We start from the raw sequence: 19,008 nt of genomic DNA on the forward strand, positions 1-19,008 counted from the left end.
ACTTGGGGTCATTTCATTCGACGTATCCATTTGAATACTGAGATTATTCCATGGATCCCCAGCAAGGACATTTTCATTAAGTAATATTGATCAGTATAAATGTCAATAAATCCGTAAATCGATGTCATGTTATGACATGTCTGACTTCACTTTTATACAACACACTCTTACCTCAAACAGCAATGTGCATTGTTGTAAGGTGTAGGTGGAAATACATACCATATGCCCAAGACACCTCAGGATCATCAACCCACTTTTCATACTTATTTAATACACCATACTTAACTCTAATACTAATCACTCATTTATCCTGTAATACACAACTAAAACTTCGAAGACATTTATGATTAAGTACTAGTGTAGTGAACAAGAATTCGAGTGGGGATAATCGAAATTATTTAAGTACAAAATTACAGAGCATCTCACTAAAAAATGAGAACCATATAATAAATCGTTAATCTGCAAAATATCAATCCATCATCTCAAACTTGACTGTTCCTGTTGCGAACCTCAATCCATTGTATCAGATTTCATTGTTCATGCGTTTTCATAAAAATTGCGTTCCGTTCCTGTTCTTTCCTCATCGACCTTCTATTGAAATACATTCTATGCCTGACCACCACTATATACTACTTGTGTGGATATAAGTAACCCACACCACACTAGTAACTCCGCCTGTAGCTCTTATAGGGTTGCTGCCGGTCCCAAGCCCGGGTAAAGGAGGAGGGTTGGGCATGGGGTTAGCGTCCCCATCCCGTAGAAAACTAACTCGCTAAAAAAAACGCTTACCAGAAAAAATAATCCAAACCATTTTAACTCTGCCCTGGGAGTTAGAAGGTCTTCATTTAGAAGAATTATGACGCCTCATGGTGAAAGCCGAGTTCCTTCGGAAGCCACGAGGCCGATGCCCCTTCTAACAACCAGAGCAACAATTTTTATAGGTACATGGAAAGTACGGACAATGTGGGAGACCAGGAAGACCAGTCAAATATCAATGGAAATGAGGAGATACAACTTAGCAGTACTGGGAATCAGCGAAACCCACTGGACCCAAGCTGGACAGAAAAGGCTAGCTACGGGAGAGATGCTGCTATACTCCGGTCACGAAGAGGACAATGCTCCACACACTCAGGGAGTCGCTCTTATGCTGTCCAAAGTAGCACGAAATGCACTTGTAGGATGGGAATCTCACGGATCCAGAATCATCAAAGCATCATTCAAAACAAAGAAGGAGGGGATCTTAATGAATATTATCCAATGTTATGCACCCACCAATGATAGCAACGACGAAATTAAAGATCAGTTCTACGAGTGGCTGCAGTCAATCATAGAGAAATGCCCAGGAAAGGACCTCACCATTCTGATTGAAGATCTTAACGCCAAAGTCGGAATAGACAACACTGGATATGAAGATATTATGGGACGACATGGACTGGGAGAAAGAAACGAAAATGGAGAAAGATTTGCAAATCTATGTGCATTCAACAAATTGGTCATAGGAGGCACAATATTTCCACACAAGCGTATACACAAGGCTACATGGATCTCACCGGACCACACCACAGAAAACCAAATAGATCATATTTGCATCAACAAAAAATTCCGAAGGACAATGGAAGATATGAGAACCAGGAGAGGTGCTGACGTAGCTTCAGATCACCACCTAGTTGTAGCCAATTTAAAACTGAAGCCAAAGAGGAACTGGACAAGTGGACAAACAGCAATACAAAGGTTCAATACAGCCTTCCTTCGAGATACTGTCAAACTCAATGAATTCAAGATAGCTCTCAACAACAGGTTCCAAGCCTTACAAGATCTACTGAAAGAAGAAGAAACTACTATGGAGGACAACTGGAAAGGCATCAAGGAAGCATTAACTTCAACGTGTCAATAGGTTCTCGGTCTAAAGAAATACCATCATAAGGAATGGATCTCTATAGAAACACTGGACAAGATCAAAGAAAGGAAGAACAAGAAGGCAGCAATAAACAACAGCCGAACACGAGCAGAGAAAGTCCAAGCACAAGCTGAATACATAGAAGCAAACAAACAAGTGAAGAGAAGCATTAGAGCCGACAAGAAGAAATACGTGGAAGAATTAGCAACGACGGCAGAAAAAGCTGCAAGAGAAGGAAATATGAAACAGCTTCACGATACAACGAAGAAACTAGCAGGGAAATACAGTAAACCAGAGAGGCCGGTCAAAGACAAAGAAGGCAAGCCAATCACCGAAATTCAACAACAGCGGAATAGATGGGTGGAGTACTTCGAGGAACTCCTGAATAGGCCGGCTCCAATGAATCCACCGGACATCGAAGCAGCACACATAGATCTTCCTATAGATGTCAATCCACCAACTACGGAAGAAATTAGAATGGCCGTCAGACAAATCAAGAACGGGAAAGCAGCGGGACCCGACAACATACCAGCTGAAGCACTGAAATCAGACATCGAAGCAACCACAAGCATGCTTTATCTTCTATTCAAAAAGATTTGGGAGGAGGAACAAGTGCCGATGGACTGGAAAGAAGGACACCTCGTCAAGATTCCAAAGAAAGGAGATCTGAGCAAATGTGAAAACTACAGAGGCATAACACTACTGTCAATACCAGAGAAAGTCTTCAACAGATTGTTGCTAAACCGGATGAAGGATGCAGTAGACGCCCAACTTCGAGATCAACAAGCTGGATTCCGTAAGGATCGGTCGTGCACAGACCAAATTGCAACACTACGGATCATCGTCGAACAATCAGTTGAGTGGAACTCATCACTATACATCAACTTCATTGATTATGAAAAATCATTCGACAGTGTAGATAGGAAGACATTATGGAAACTTTTTCGACATTACGGAGTTCCTGAGAAAATTGTCAATATTATCCGGAACTCATACGACGGACTACAGTGCAAAGTAGTGCATGGAGGACAGCTGACAGATGCATTCCAAGTAAGGACCAGAAGTCAGACAAGGCTGTTTACTCTCTCCCTTCCTCTTTCTTCTGGTGGTCGACTGGATTATGAAGACCTCAACATCTGAAGGAAAACACAGAATACAATGGACAGCTCAGAATCAATTAGACGATTTGGACTTCGCAGATGACCTAGCCCTCCTATCACGTACACACGAACAGATGCAGATGAAGACAGCCAGTGTAGCAGCAGTCTCTGCATCAGTAGGCCTCAACATACACAAAGGGAAAACTAAGGTCCTCAAATTCAAAGCGGAGAACAGCAATCCAATCACACTTGATGGCGAAACTCTAGAAGATGTAGAGTCCTTCACATACCTGGGAAGCATCATCGATGAACAAGGAGGATCCGATGCAGACGTAAAGGCGAGGATTTGCAAAGCAAGGGTCGCATTCCTACAATTGAAGAACATATGGAACTCAAAACAACTTTCAACCAATATCAAAGTGAGAATCTTCAATACGAACGTCAAGGCAGTTCTACTGTATGGAGCTGAAACTTGGAGAACTACAACAACCACAATCAAGAAAGTACAAGTATTTATAAATAGCTGTCTACGCAAGATACTCAACATCCATTGGCCGGATACCATCAGCAATAGCCTTCTGTGGGAGAGAACAAACCAACTTCCAGCTGAAGAAGAAATTAGGAAAAGACGATGAAAATGGATAGGACATACATTACGCAAATCGTCAAACTGCATCACGAGGCAAGCCCTAACTTGGAATCCTGAAGGGAAGCGAAAAAGAGGAAGGCCAAAGAACACATTGCGTCGGATAATAGAAGCAGATATGAAAACGATGAATTACAACTTGACGGAGCTAGAAAGGATTGCCCAAGACAGGGTTGGATGGAGAATGCTGGTGAGCGGCCTATGCTCCTTCACGAGGAGTAACAGGCGTAAGTAAGTAAGTAACACCACACTAGTAACCTCATATATCAGAGCCACATAGCAAGAAATAGAGGACTTCAGTGAAGGACACCGAGTGAGATAGTTAAACACCACAAGCTAACACTATTTGAGTAGATCCTTTGTTATATTAATTTATATGCTTGACAAGTGCCGAAAGATCTTTCGGTCAAATAAGTTAATTGCAACCCTCAATTTAAGAAATATGGCTAACGTCGAGTATTGCTAAGCATCTCAGTCCTTCAAAGTCCATCGAAGTGTACACATTAGGTCAACTGTCTATTTTTTAGGATTCTCCGTACTAGCATCCGATTATTATGGAAGTTGGTCTTCATGTTTTAAATCAAATTCAAAATTGCTGAAAAAAATACGTTATTTATATTGGAGTTGTAGAAAAACTGTAAGTTGGAAAATATGTGACGTTGATCAACTAAGTTGTTTATTGAGTAAAAATTAATTTTAAATTATTAAAGATTTATAAATCATAAGGTTGGAAATTCGCGACCGTTGTTGCTACCTTGACGTGATGGTCGGGCTTGCCTGTCGTGATGAAGCAACCGAGCTATACCGGCTGGAACAACCGTTCCTCAAGGTCCTACCATGTCAGACAGGTCGGTTGAAGAGCGGTAAGACTAAAAGCAACGAACCCGAGGTCCGAAGGCGAAGTCGTACTGCCGACTGTAGAGAAGTGTGACAGCATTAAGGTGTTTCGTTCAGACAACCAGCATGACAGCGATGCTGCCTTCCCACAAGGAGGGGTGGGGTTAGAAAAGGTCAACCCTAAAAATGCACACCTCGCCTTATCCCACGGATATCCGTCTCCGGCGGTAAGGTCTCAACAAGTACGGAGCTAACACAAAAATCACCCATAAAAAGGTCGTGTGTGACCGACCTCAAGCAGTTGTCCCTTGGGCACTGCGGTCACGCTCCCAGGTCACTAAGACCACCTCTAATCCAATTTCCTTTTCAGGTACTTCCAGAACAACCCTTCCACGGTGTGGGCAACCGGGAAGTGACAATCGCCCTCATACCTCTAACAACACTCAAGACTGACTGACTGAAGGTTGGAAATTAAATTGCAGAAAGGAATATATAGACAGGACCTACCAATATCAGCAAATAACGTTCGAGAATTGAATGATTCCTTATCCAACCCCTCATATTTTTCCCAATATTCTCTAAGCTGATCTTGACTTCCCTGCATCGAAAAACAGTAGTAACTCACTTTAATCATCATATTAGCAGTAGTTAGGGTCATTATAAATTCACTTGAGTAATATGAAAATGAACTAAAATCTGAAGATTTCTGAATCTTAAGTTAATATAAACACTTGAAACCCCTCAAATCTGCAATATATAAATCAATTAAATTGACTATATATATATATATATCAGAACCCTCTAGCTTAAGAAAGATTAAACAAATCAATCATTAAACTCTCTGAGAGCTTATTAAATAAAGGTTACCATAAAAATATCCACAAAATTCTTGTTTTAATACGAGTGATCATGCAAAATCAAAACTCATGTATTTGACACATGGAATCGAAGATTACATACTCTGAATTTCCTGTCACTTTTCCTTAATATAAATCGGTTTTTAAATTGCGTCAAGCGACATAGGTATGTAAATTTAAAAATTGCTAAATACACTATTAAAATTAATAATAACATTAGTGTATGAGTCCGTCTCTATTTTCTCATTGTTAATATATACGACCACATTTGGTCGGTTTCGGTTGACCGAGCAGATGTTTTAGCATTGTTACAAGATCCTAAACTGATCAAACGCCGTCCTGAATACTAGGAACAGGTAAATATACAACCCCTTACAAATAACATTACACTTATGGAACGAGTTACTAGTTATTTGGACTTGGAGGCTTTGTGGATTAAGCGTTAACGTTTGAAGCTCTAGGCACTGGATTCGAATTTCTGTGTGAAAATCAAAATGAGAATCCAGGTGCTTTTTACTGACGAGTCCCAAGTAGAACATAGCGTGTCCTATGAACTCTACTGTAATCCAAAATTTTACCAAAAATATGACTTCATGTTTGCAAAAAGTAAGGGAGTTATTATTTCGGTGATTAAAAGTTTCAAGTAGTAAAGTTGAAATAATGGCTGATTATATGGATATATGTGATGAAGAATGAGTTTTCAGCAGTTCCACAAAAAAGCCTTATATCAAGTTATTCAAAACTAAGTATTTTATGTAAAAAGAAACTATACATAAATACTGTAATATCTTCATTTAAAAGTACACAAAAGATTATAATAATGTAAAACTAGACTTACTGGTTGGTAAATTCTAGGATGACTTTTGTGTTTTTCAGCCTGTTCTTTCAGACTCTTAAGCATCCTAGCACGCTCTTCTTCTGTGAATTTACTCAATTTCCGTACCATATCACTTTTTTCTTTAGCTACATGCTCTTGGTACTTCTTTTCCTGATCAGTATCTAGTTTTTTCAACTGATCAACAACCTGGAAATGGAATGACAAAATTCATCATTATGCCAGTGATATATTGCGATAAGTGGTAGAATTTCAGACATAATTGGTAAACGAAAACTCAGAAGTGAGAGTAATATCTATAGCTCACCTTACATTTTAGCGACCAAATGCAGAATATACAAGGCTGTTAATCGAACCTTTTGTGTAACGGTTAAGATAGTTATCAATCTTTAACATATATGTCGAATGTTCAATTTTCAAACCAAAGTATCATAGTGCCATGAATACAAGTTTGAAATCCAAGTCAACAGTTACTATGGATGTCGATATAAATAAACTGTACATAAGTAGTCAGACGCCAGATCTTTTCAAATATAAAAGCCTCTACATAAATGAAAACGAATTTGAATATCTTAAAGTTTGCCAAGTAATTCATTTCAACTAGAACTCAGACTGTTTTGTCAAAACATAGTTGAACGGCTTGAAATAATGTGGTTTAACTTAATACCTACCTGTATACTGTTTTTACTTAACTGAGTGTAGGCGATCTGAAACAACAGTTAATGAACGAAACTAATAATTAACAATGACATGAGATGATTAAATGATAGTCTGGTACAGAAGGTCTATTCCACACTACATGAATCATAGCAGCAATCAGTGAAATTATGAGCTTCCACCGTATTTTGAGGTAACCTATTTTTTACAGACATGATCAAGACTTCAGCGACATACAAACAAATACCTGTCCTCCAGTTAAATCCTTCATGTTCAACGACTATGTTTCATTCAGGAATGATGTATGGCATACCTGCCGTCTGATACACAGATGGAGACTGGGTGAGTAATAAGTGGTATAAGTCTGGAAATGTCATATGGTTCCTCTGTACTTGCTGTGGAATTCGGTCGAAGACAATTCTATCAATGTCGAATCAGCTTTCAAGCTAAACAACTCCATTCCTTATATTAGATGTCAGTGGAAATCTATCCTTGAACATAATCACATATTTAGTAGATATAAAACATTTCCTGTATACATTCAGATTTTTAAGATATTCAAGGGAACCTGGATTTTGTTAACATGTTCGCTTAGAAACTATTTAGTCTTTTAAATTAAAATAATATATTTGTAATATCCCAATGAGTAGAAAAACTAGATTTTCTGACGTTTCGTGACTTAGTGTAAGTCACTTCTTTAAAGAATAAATAACCAAATTAAATTAACCCAAGTTTGTTACATGTTAAACAGACGATTAAATCAAAAACAACTGGTCGTCAGCAGAATTATATAAATTTTTAAAGTAGAACGTAAATTATGGCAGTTATGCTAGAATCAAATCTTTCAGACGAGGAGAACAGTGTATTGAACAAATTTACTTTCAAAAATGAAGTAATCTGGATACTTAGTGAACTTATTAGGAAAAGACAATGTGAAAATATAATATCTCAATAAATAAATGTTGGCAATCGATGTCAGATTTTAACTGACTGCTGATCTGTACTTTATGTAGCTGATAATTGCCTAGTTCAGTAAAATGGATGTGATAACTATTTAAATATACATAGACAAATATAAAAAGACGTTAATTTTAGAAGATGAGCTAAATGTTAGAGTGAAACAACCACACATGGAACAATATAATGGTTACTTTTTTCGGTGATTCCGTTTCATATCCCGGAATGCTATTGTAGACAATGCCGCCCATTGTGTTAGGATGACTATCTGCTGCTTTCTTCAAATGAGCTTTTATAAGTTTTTCGACTAGATGACGTTTTGTTTCATCGTGTTTATCTCGTAAACTTGTATTCCAAAGTAGTAATAAATCATCTAAAGAAGACTACAATGAAGGAAACCAAGCGAATTTGTGTATGAAGTAAGAAAACTGATAACTTAATAATGCAATTATAATTAATAAGTAAAGTAATAGAACTTACAATAAATAAAAATTTAATTTATATAACTCCAGAAGCAAACAAATAATTATGTGGTCCGTTTAGAATCACATTTATGAGACTTAGAGATACTATCTAACTGTCCAAACATAAATATGTAGAGGCACCAACAACAATTAGCAAACAAGCACTTTAAAAACTGAGTCGTGACTTCAAAAGACAAGACAAAACCTATCATCAACTTCAGATAACCACCATTAAATTAAAAAAAAAAATTGACTGACAAAAATTCGTGTCAGAAAATGTGAGGTCAAACAATGAAAGAACACATACTGACATCTACTTACGAATGAATAAATCGGTCACTCTGTTATAATAGAAGTAGAGTCAAGTATTTATGTACTTAAGACCAGGTTGACATTACAAATCAGCACAATCAGATGAAGGCAACAAAATGACTAGCGAAGGAGACAAAATAATGTTGTAGCAATGAGGATGAGAATATACTGAGAGAAGACAACGAGGAGAGATATGTATGAAGGACTCGAGATATACAAGAAAATAGTGACAAATATGAACACAGAACCTCTCAATCTACGGAATCATGTGCCGAGTTAAGACTAAGGAATATAACTACAGTAGCGCTTCCGTGAATAAGCCTATAATGCAAGGACTGAAAAAGAATGAACAATTGATTCATACATCCACCACCAAGTCTGAAAGAAGTAGTGTCTTCGAATCAACTGCTTCTGAGCTCCAGATAAGCATCTGATCATAGAAGCTGTGAAAAATAGTGAGTAGGTTGAAGTTAGAAATGCACACCATTAAGATATTGATCCAATTATTTAGAGGCTAAGCCCTTGTTCATGATCCGAAAGGCCCTGGGTTCCATCCCCGGTAGGGTCGTGGATGTACACCTTTGAGAAGTCGCTTACAGTGGCTAAACACTTTACTTATAAACTTAACCGAACAAAACCAATCAGATGAGATCAGATTCAGCTCTTGAATTCTAGCCAGTATCTAAAAACACCTAACTGCTAGGACCGAACCAACACTCCTAAAGATTTTCGAAGCCAATTTCTCAGGACCTGCTGCTTTCTCTTGTTCCAAGTTATATATGGCCTTTCCAACCACGTGAAATCTGGGGATATATGCAAGCAGTTTTCACTTTTCGGTTACTCACACCATAAAAGTATATTTTTTCTTATGGTACATGAGAAGGAAATCGGAATGGTAATGGTAGAATCTCAAGGAATAAGCGTCCCAGTCTACGTGGTTCTGTTAAGTCGTCACGATATCCCTACCACCATGTCCAGATAACAGCTACGGAAGGGCTTTTTATCAGTACGTTCTCTTTAGTGTACTGCAAGTAAATGTGGAAAACTTTGTATCAACTACTGAATGCAGACGGAAAAGTATATTTTAAGAACGTTTTTCTCCTCTTTAACAAGTATTTCCCACTTTTTTCATTTGAATACACAAACTTTGGTACAAGGAGGCAAAAATATATGCGCAATATAATGAAAATGAGGTTGTGAAGAGATAAAGTGAGTATAGGAAAAAAGAGAAACAGCGATGAATAGAAATTAATGTATGAAAGTGAAACAATAATAATAAACATAAAAATAATAATAATGAAAGGAGCAGTTCATTCAGGAAAAGTGCAACCAGAAAGAATTCTTCTGGTTAAATAAGTTACACTTGCTTTTGTGATATTAAGACAGTTACAGCACGATCCTAACTAGCTTCTATCTTGAGACATATCTGATAACATCTCGAGCCACTGTGTTGCACCATCTTTAAGACCGCAACCAGGGAGACGTAAAGCACCAACAGAAGCCAGTTCTGAACGGCTATCTTTCACCACGACACAGTCAGTCAGCTACAACGTAGGACCACGACACAGTATCATGCTCTGACCACCTTTGTTTTTTCCAGCCAGTCCCAGAATCGGCAAATAATGTAAGAAATAGAATTCGCTAGGACGACATTCATAGGACATAACCAAGCTACTGAAGTCAGTGTTTCAAGATGGTAATACAAACTGAATTATCGTTACTGTGCCCGAATACACGATACTGAACCTCTGCATTACTAAAATGGTATTGCCACTAGATGTCAGCAATCCTTCGGAGACAACGATGACCAAACACAGAGAGTCGTCTAACATTCTCAACTCGGAGAGGCCGGGTTTCACAAGCATAGAGCAAAACTACTTTCACTGACGCGTTGCAGACCCGACCTTTTACAGCCAAACTGACATCACGAAGGCGCCAATGATGACCGCTCTGGCTCTCACTATACGTGCATTGACCTCATCACTCACACCCCCACCAGCACTTATGCAGCTGCCCAGACACACGAACTTCTCGACTACTTCTATCTGCTCACCATCCAGGGTGAGTACAGGATTAAGATCCTGCCAGTCTTGTAGAAATACTTTGCACTTCGAAGGTGCAAAGCACATACCGTACCTACGGACACTAATTGCCAACTGATTAAGTGCGGATTGCATGGCTTGGACATTATCGCACAATAAGGCAATACCATCCGCATACTCAAGGTCGAGAGGTCTTTCTCCAAGCGACAGATCTACACCACCATTACTTACATTTATCAGATTTTTTATTTGAACACATAGATATTGGTACAAAGAGGGACCAAAAACACATGCGCCACACAAATCTCATTTGATTTGTGTGAGGGCTGTGATACTGCCAGGGTGCCCAAACCGAAGCAGGTGGTTTTCTTAGGGGGCCACACCCCGAGCCTTCGACCTAAAGGTCTGATCCACAAGGCAATAGAGCATCGTAAGGAAATGTAGTCCCATGGTAGCCAGTGACCAACGACTGGTTCATATGCCATTTGTTCCTTTAGGATACTGGAGCCCATGTGCACCATTGGTTTGGAATCCGGTTAAAGCGCCGGACATTCGCTTTTCGTCCTCTCAATTTCGTAAACAACACCCCGCCACGAGAAGGCAGTGAGTAGGACTTCGGTGGCAGAGGCTATATACGCGTGGCCATGTGAGAGCATTTCGAGAGAGAGAGAGAGAGAGAGAGAGAGAGCGGACTCTGCCCACTCTCGGCCGTATCAGGGCAGTTGGGGGCTGTTATCAGAACGTCATCGATAGCAAAGTTGAAGAGGAATGGTGAGATTGTGCAACCCTGTCTAACCCCACTGCTCGAATGGAACAATGGAGAGAGGTAGTTGTATGCCCTCACTCTGCCTGAGGTGTTTGTATATAGGGCTTTTAGGATGTTAATAAACTTCTCAGGTACACTCTTCTTCAACAGACAATCCCATAGAACAGTCCTGTTCAACTAATCGAAGGCAGCCCTGATATCAAGAAACACTCCTGTTAGCACTACAATATCTGTCGAATTCACTTTCGGTAGAAGAACAGACAAGTGGTGATAAAACTCATCCTTGACAGCATCCGAGGTGCAATCTGTCGGGGTGTAGGTGGAAATGATGTAAAGACATCGTTTCTCACAAATATCACGTGGATCAAACTGGTTGAGATGTACAGACAAAATTTAAGACAGTGAAAAGATGTATATCGTTAGTGACGGGACCATAAACGCACAGGAGCGGACAAGAGGGAGATGAATCAGCTCCCTCCCTCGAAGTACACTCTCATAGTTACCCACATACAGTCTCTGGGACGGAATTCCTACTCATTGCCTTAACATAGCGTGCTTTTACGAAAGTAAGAGTATAAAATATGGACGCTCGGCGCCAGTCGCCTTGTGGACGATGTCAGAGACTCAGGAATTAGTCCACTAAGGAAGATACCTATTTCAGTTTTAGCATTCGGAGGTTGTCCCAGCAAACATATATAAAAACGAATATTGATAAGATTAAGATTCACTTAACCCACAAATTACCATGCAAAAACTTTGAAAAACATGACTATTTCATCATAAACAAACGTTTAACGTCATATTGTTTATACGCTTTCTCATACTAATTTCGATCATAAACTCAGCAGATGATCTTTACTACATTTCGTATAGATGGTCTTAGATCGCTGTATGATAGATAAAAAATAGTTTTCAAAATGGCAACATAGCAGTTATATATTTTGACTGGTAACTAGCATACTAATCAATATACTTAGCTATTTCATCGATATGAGTATTACAGTACAATAATCATGTGAAAAGTATGAAGATAGAATTTAATATAAAAGTGTAGATTATTAACTCGGTAGGAAAGTTTACTTCACACGCCAGCATAATACATTATTACGTGTCGGGGGATGTTAAACACCGTTGAGTTATACAAGTCATACAAGCATCTAAATGGTTTGGATGAAACAGAAAAACAAACGCTTGACAATATATATATATATATATATATATATATATATATATATATATATATATATATAGGTTTTCTGGTTATGTTTAAGAAGAATTATGATATCCAGCACCAGGAAAGACTAAACCGAGCATTTTGTCGAAAATAACTTACATTTTCTCCAAAAACTTTTCGAGCCGAAGCCAATGTTTGAGGATCCACGTTTATTGCTTTTGGTGCCTCTTCTAAATATTTCTTGTATTGGGCAGCTTCCTCAGCCTAAAGTTATAAAGGTTAAAACAACTCTTTGTAAACGATACATCGCCTAACAACACACCTTTAGAGCATACTACAATATAGAAGCATATTCATGTTAAAATAAATCAGAAACAAACGCAGTAACCAAGACAGGACTATGCACACAAGTGACTCAAGGTACGAGATGCTTAGCAATCTTTACAGATAAATTTTTGTTTCCGAAGGGAAGTAAAAGTATCCAAAATTAAATACTCTACTCATAAGGTCCTTCCTTTACAAAGTGATGTTCAGAGATAATACTATAAATTTATTATATTGAATCAGATTAAATTCTAAACAACCCCGTACTAATACATAGCGTTCGAAAATTTTACGAGTGCTTTTTTTAACATTTACGAACATAATGTATACACAAAAAGCAAGGTTACTACTGTAGCTTCTGTTCATAAGTACGTTAAGGAATATTCGGAAATGCAACAAAGTAATATTTGCATCCAGAGTATTTTGAAATTACCTTTTAACTGATCAGTATTATGAAAATTATAAATATCAGTTTCTGTGCTTACTAAAAACATCATAAGAGAATTCTTATCAATTCAGGTATGGGATATAATTTTCTGTAATGTCCCATGCACTGACTTTAGTTGTATATTAATTAATAAGAAAACCTGATTCATAAATTAATCAGTTATAGACCAGCAATCTTCAACACTGTTCAAATGAGCTCGAAGTTGTATCATGCCCTGTTCATTAGATATGTCAGAAGTACGATAGTAAGTGATATTTGAAATACTCTGGTGGAGCCGGAGTTAAGTGATGATTCATGGAATATTGCGAAATAATTCCAAAGGCAAAAATATTTATATTCGTCAACCTATAGTCACAACGACAGGATTTCAGTATGTTCCTTATCAAATCAATACAGAAAAAAACTTACTACGAGTTACAAATAACTTTGGTGGGAGATTAAATTTGACTTCAGGTTCCGAATATCAGTTTACAGGTTGTTTTCATTATCTCTTTCGTGTGTGGTGCTGAAAATATCTGCCAACTTGACATGATAATCGGGTTTGCATATCATGATGACTCATCGAGCACTATTAGCTCGGATAATTGTTTTTCTATGTTCTGCCATGCTAGGCAGGGTTTTTGGAGAGTGGTAAAACTTAAATAATTAGACTTGGGGTTTGAGAGAAAGGTCGTACTGTCAACTGTATCGAGATGCAGCGGCAGTAAAGTGTTTCACTCAGGCAACCAGTATCTGCAGGGATGAGGCGTTTTCACAACGGAAGAGGGTTAGGAAAGATCGACTTTTAAATACTACACCTCACTTTGCTCCACGGATTTTTTCTCCGGTGATATGGGCCTAAAAACACGAGATCAACTTATCTAAAACTACTCCAAAAAGACTTATAGGCTACAGGTTCTTGTTCGCTGGGGACTGCAATGACGCTCCCAGGTCGTTACGACTACAACTTATCCAAATTGCTTTCAAAGTACTTCAATTAGAACCATTTTTCACAGTGTGGACGACCGGGAAGCGATAATCAAACTTATAACTTTAACAACACACATCACCTCGTTCATAATCTGTTATATCCCGACGAAAATTATGAATGGCAACTCTTAAGAACTATTTATGGTCCAATACAATGCATATATTTTTATTGCATAATTATTAAGTAGTTAAACTAAGCATATTCATATTCCTCTTATTAAAAGCTTTATTTTGACCCATACACTTATCATACGATTTACCGTTCTTGAGTTCTGCCCAGTCTACTAATTACAGTCTCCCACATTCACAGCCACTTTTTGCGAAATCTTGTACAAATGTTATTTTCTATTTTATGGTACGATGTGATCTGTTTGGTTTGTATATAAACCCAGTATGTTTGAAATATATGATGCAAATCGCAGAGCCTGAAATTGGTGTTCTGGACTTAACAGGCAGGGCTAGGCAGGAAGCAGGACCGATAAGGACTCTAGACTGCTCATACGGGTTTACGCTTCATTAGTCCGGTCGATAAATCACTGTTCTCTAATTGGTGGTGTCGTTACGTTATATATTATTAGGACACAAGGCCAAAAATTATAACAATTGGCGACGGGGATAACATTATCAAACCATATCTTTATTGCTGAATTTTTTCCTATACCCACTATTAAACCTCATCTGTCTTCAACTACTCAGATATGTACCACCAGTGTTAAAAACGTGAATTCAAAAAATGCTATCCCAGGTTTCTTGAAATCATGCTTCAAGCTACATGTTGAAGCTTTTAATGTTCGAACCCTATGTCAATTATTACAACTTGACAACTTGAACCAATGTCAATTATTACACTAAGTATCACTAATTAGGACAAACGAATCTCGTGCTATCGATGTGCGCAGTGTTTCCGAAACACATACGGAAGCTTAATGTGGCAAATCATTTGAACTCATTTGGTCAGTATGGAGAGATGACGCGATATGCCCTTCATGTATCTGAAGGCGCGATAGCAACTTCTTGTGGTTTTGATGTAAGCATAATACTATATCAGAAACCAGGCTCTTCACACCCAGATTCGTATTGATGGTTCCTTATGCACCCTCTATCTTATTGGAAAAGTGGGAACTTTGAGAGATGGGGACATACACAATTGTCATTTTATTGTCTCCCCATGCTCTTATTGACTGCAGGTCTGAAGTAGTAAAAGATCAGCTTTACAGGAAGACTAGTGACCTTCAGAAAATCAGGGGCTCAGACGTTAAACCAAAAAACACTTTCGTCGATGCTATAGTTTCCCAACTTAGTGAACACATAACCGTGACCATCTGTTGCAATCACCCTCAGATTTTAGACATAAGGGAAGACACTGTTCACCTAGGGACTCCCAACGTCAACACAACGATGGACACAAATTGATCATATTGTCATCATCTTTGGAGAGGCTCAGTAGAAGGGTGTCGTTCATTTTGGGGTGTATAATCAAACTTATCATTGCTTAGTGAGAGTTCTGATTTCTACTTGTTTTAGTGAACGTAAGAAGACTCCTTAGATATCAACTCTACGATGAAAAAGTCAAGGAGACATTCAGGCGAGTTAGCTAAGCACAAAGTCGGTCATAAAGAGGCAGGTCACCCTACAAAACTTGAAATGATATTCAAACAGCTGCGAACACAGTAGAAGAATATACCAACAATTTAACTCAAAACGGTTTGGAGAACCCAGTGGATTTCGGTGGTGTCGACTAAATTGACAGATGTTCGAAAACGAATTCATTCAAGCTCGCGGAACAACAAAAAGCAGCGAAAATTCGTACGTAAACTGAAAAAATCCTAAGCAATCACCGTGAGCAGTGGTGGGTAATGGGAGCAGAAGGGATGGAGAAAGCAGTAGAGATATGTAACGCTAAATAACTTATTTAGCTCATCAATAAAACAGGCATTATAAAAGCATCCATTCGTGAGACTATTTAGAAAAAAGATAGAGCTATTGTTCACTTTTAGTTCAGATTAGATGATGAGCAGAAAATGTTTAGGGACAGTTCGACTGGCTCCTAGCTGCCCTTCAGTTACTCTTTATTTCCAAACAACCTGGATGAAAAGTTGACAAGAATTCTCCAGCTCTTAGTGAGGTTTAAAAGGTAAGAGAAAGCAGCATGTCCAAGTGGATTAGCCCCAGAGACTTCAAGGGACGATGTTCCAGTTTTAGCTGCAAAACTGACTGAGATACAAGCTACAGTTTGAGAGCTAAATATGATTCCATTTGACTAGTTTCGTTACAGTTTATAAGAGAGGGAAGAAATTCTGTGACAACCACTGACGGATCAGTTTGACAAATGCTATACCTAAGATACCTAAGACGCATTATGGGAATATGTAAATGATCTCCATATAATAACATTCTAAGGACAGGAAAGCGGTTGTTTTTTGCTGCTATCGCGACATTCGCTTTTAGCTTAACTAGCGTCATTGGTAGAACCACATAATTGTTATGCGACAGCTTTCCGTTATAGGCACATCCGGTGATTTTCAAAACAGAATTTGACGACCCATATACTGACATGACGGCGGAAAAAATCAGTATGATAGACTTTATTCTGTAAATGATATTACAGATCTCATAGACTGTATCCCTCATTGGGTTGCATATCATAGTCTTATGTGGACTTGACCAGATCGAAACATTTATGTTGATGTGTTTTATCGATTCGAGATGTAGTAGGATGTGCAGCAGGGATTTAGGTTGATCATGCATAACATGGAAAACGAAAACAGAAATTATGCCTTAAAAACACATCATAGATTGATGGCAGAAGGAATGGGTGCATTGTATCACCGTGGACTTAACTATTCCGTGTATCTTGGGATGCATTAAATGCTAAAACGTAGGTGAGAACTTGAAAACACAGAAGCACTAATCAGGGTTTCCACAGTAGATTCGTATTACAACTTTCCACAGGAAGTGAGAACCCAATACTTGCAAAATATATTTTTTTCCCTATAAAATTTGCTCGTCAGATGATAACTTATAGACGACTTTTGAGTAATACTTGTGTTTTGAGGAAGGTTTAACAACTTACTTAAAATTGAAATAGTTATAAATAGGTGTAAACAATCGGAACTAGAATTTAGTCGTAAGCTGAGATTAAGAATCAAGATTGGGGTTTTCAGTACGAATTGACGTCATCTATGATGCAGAAATGTAATCTAGCCACGTGAATCAGTGGACTGTGTGTCAAAACCCAAGATTCACAATCTTGGGTCTGACTGGTTTGTGCATAAATTAGTCTCACTGACTTACTAAATTCTTTTCGAAGTAACATGAAAAAGGAGACTGTCAGCCGACATCTAATGCAGGCTTGCTACGTAAAGACGCACAGAATTCCGTAAAAAGCTAGTACACAAATCCTGAGTAATTACCAAGTATGAAGCCTAACACACACCACCGACTAGGCCAAAGGAACAACACTTGAAAGTGGTGGCAGTATGAAGCAATAACAATCTGCTTATAGCTGTCAAGGCTCAAAAAACATTGAAGCGATAGCAAGAGTCTGTTATAAATCAGTTCAAATGTTATGATGAAATTCAATTACGACAGACAAAAGGTATGTGTTGATCTAAAGAACTCACATTGTCTAAAGTTGGTATGACAGGAACCGACACAATGCACTCGATTGTGAGAAGAAATAGCGCAAAGATAATCTGAAGCTATTAATCTACAATGTTTACCCTAAACGTACCATTACAGAGAACAACCTCCCAGTTCCAAGTACCGCCAATTGGGACCTCGAGTCCAATCAAATTGGTTTGATATAGAAAAACAAATCATTTAAAACCCTGCAAAAAGATTTTACCGGAACAAATCAATTTCTGACATAAAAGATTCAACTCTCACAACCATTTATAAATAAACCTATAATCGCTTATTATGCAACAGTATCACTGAAATAGATGCACGATGTCTCATATATATACTGTAGCAGAGTATACTGGTCATTCATCACAGTATCAATATGCATTGTTTCATCCTTCCATCTGGAATTGACCACTTAAGAGGGCGCGCTAAAAAGTTTAAAAACCCGAAGCAAATCATTCACATTTGAAGTTCCGTTTCTCTTACCAAGTAGTGATTTACTGAAATTGTCTACCAGAATATGTTATATCAGCACATTCTGTTTATTTATTCAAAGCGAGATTGAGTTTTCGTGGAGCTACAGCTTGCATGGACCAATAAAGATTAATTTACGTCCTATCCTTACAAGAAAAGAAGGGATAGTTTGAAGTGAGATATTTAATGTTAGGCTTAACAATCATACTACAATATTGTATTCCATAAGGCAGACAGAACACTTTGTAACAAACATTGATTCTCAGTTTCATTAAAACTAAAGCAATATTGGTGACCGACGGTGTGGGAGATCGAGAGTATTAATCAATGCTGCGTGAATGAGAGAATACATCTTGGCATAGCTCGGAATCAATGAAACCCATCGGGCCCATACCGGAGAGTAAATGACACATTCGTGAAAAGGTTCTTCTACTTTAATCATGAAGATGAAAATACTTCGCACACGCAATGACGTGGTCCAGAGATGTATGAAATGCATTTAAACAATGAGAACATCATGAATCCAGAATGTTCCGAGTCATTCAAAATAAAGAAGGAGAGAATCACGAACAGTGTTATCCAGTGTAATGAGTCGACCAAAAATAGTAATGAATACCGAATT

General features: G+C 38.1%; 1 protein-coding gene across 2 annotated transcripts in view; it reads right to left on the reverse strand.

The window, feature by feature from the left end:
* The window catches only part of NUCB2_1 (Nucleobindin-2), a gene marked incomplete at its 5' end in the record, with an annotated part of 29,122 nt that extends 11,047 nt beyond the window's left edge, over window positions 1–18,075 (reverse strand). The window contains 6 exons of one of the 2 annotated variants that reach the window (XM_051218533.1): window positions 4,988–5,078; window positions 6,176–6,361; window positions 7,981–8,169; window positions 12,704–12,808; window positions 17,909–17,980; window positions 18,019–18,075. In XM_051218533.1, coding sequence (XP_051074590.1) covers window positions 4,988–5,078; window positions 6,176–6,361; window positions 7,981–8,169; window positions 12,704–12,808; window positions 17,909–17,980; window positions 18,019–18,075 — 700 coding nt within the window. The remainder of the gene's footprint in view (window positions 1–4,987; window positions 5,079–6,175; window positions 6,362–7,980; window positions 8,170–12,703; window positions 12,809–17,908; window positions 17,981–18,018) is intronic. The other variant, XM_051218534.1, reaches the window with a different exon arrangement.
* Window positions 18,076–19,008: the final 933 nt, after the last annotated feature.

Source organism: Schistosoma haematobium, chromosome 1, assembly GCF_000699445.3.
Source record: "Schistosoma haematobium chromosome 1, whole genome shotgun sequence".
In the NCBI taxonomy this organism is placed as follows: domain Eukaryota; kingdom Metazoa; phylum Platyhelminthes; class Trematoda; order Strigeidida; family Schistosomatidae; genus Schistosoma; species Schistosoma haematobium.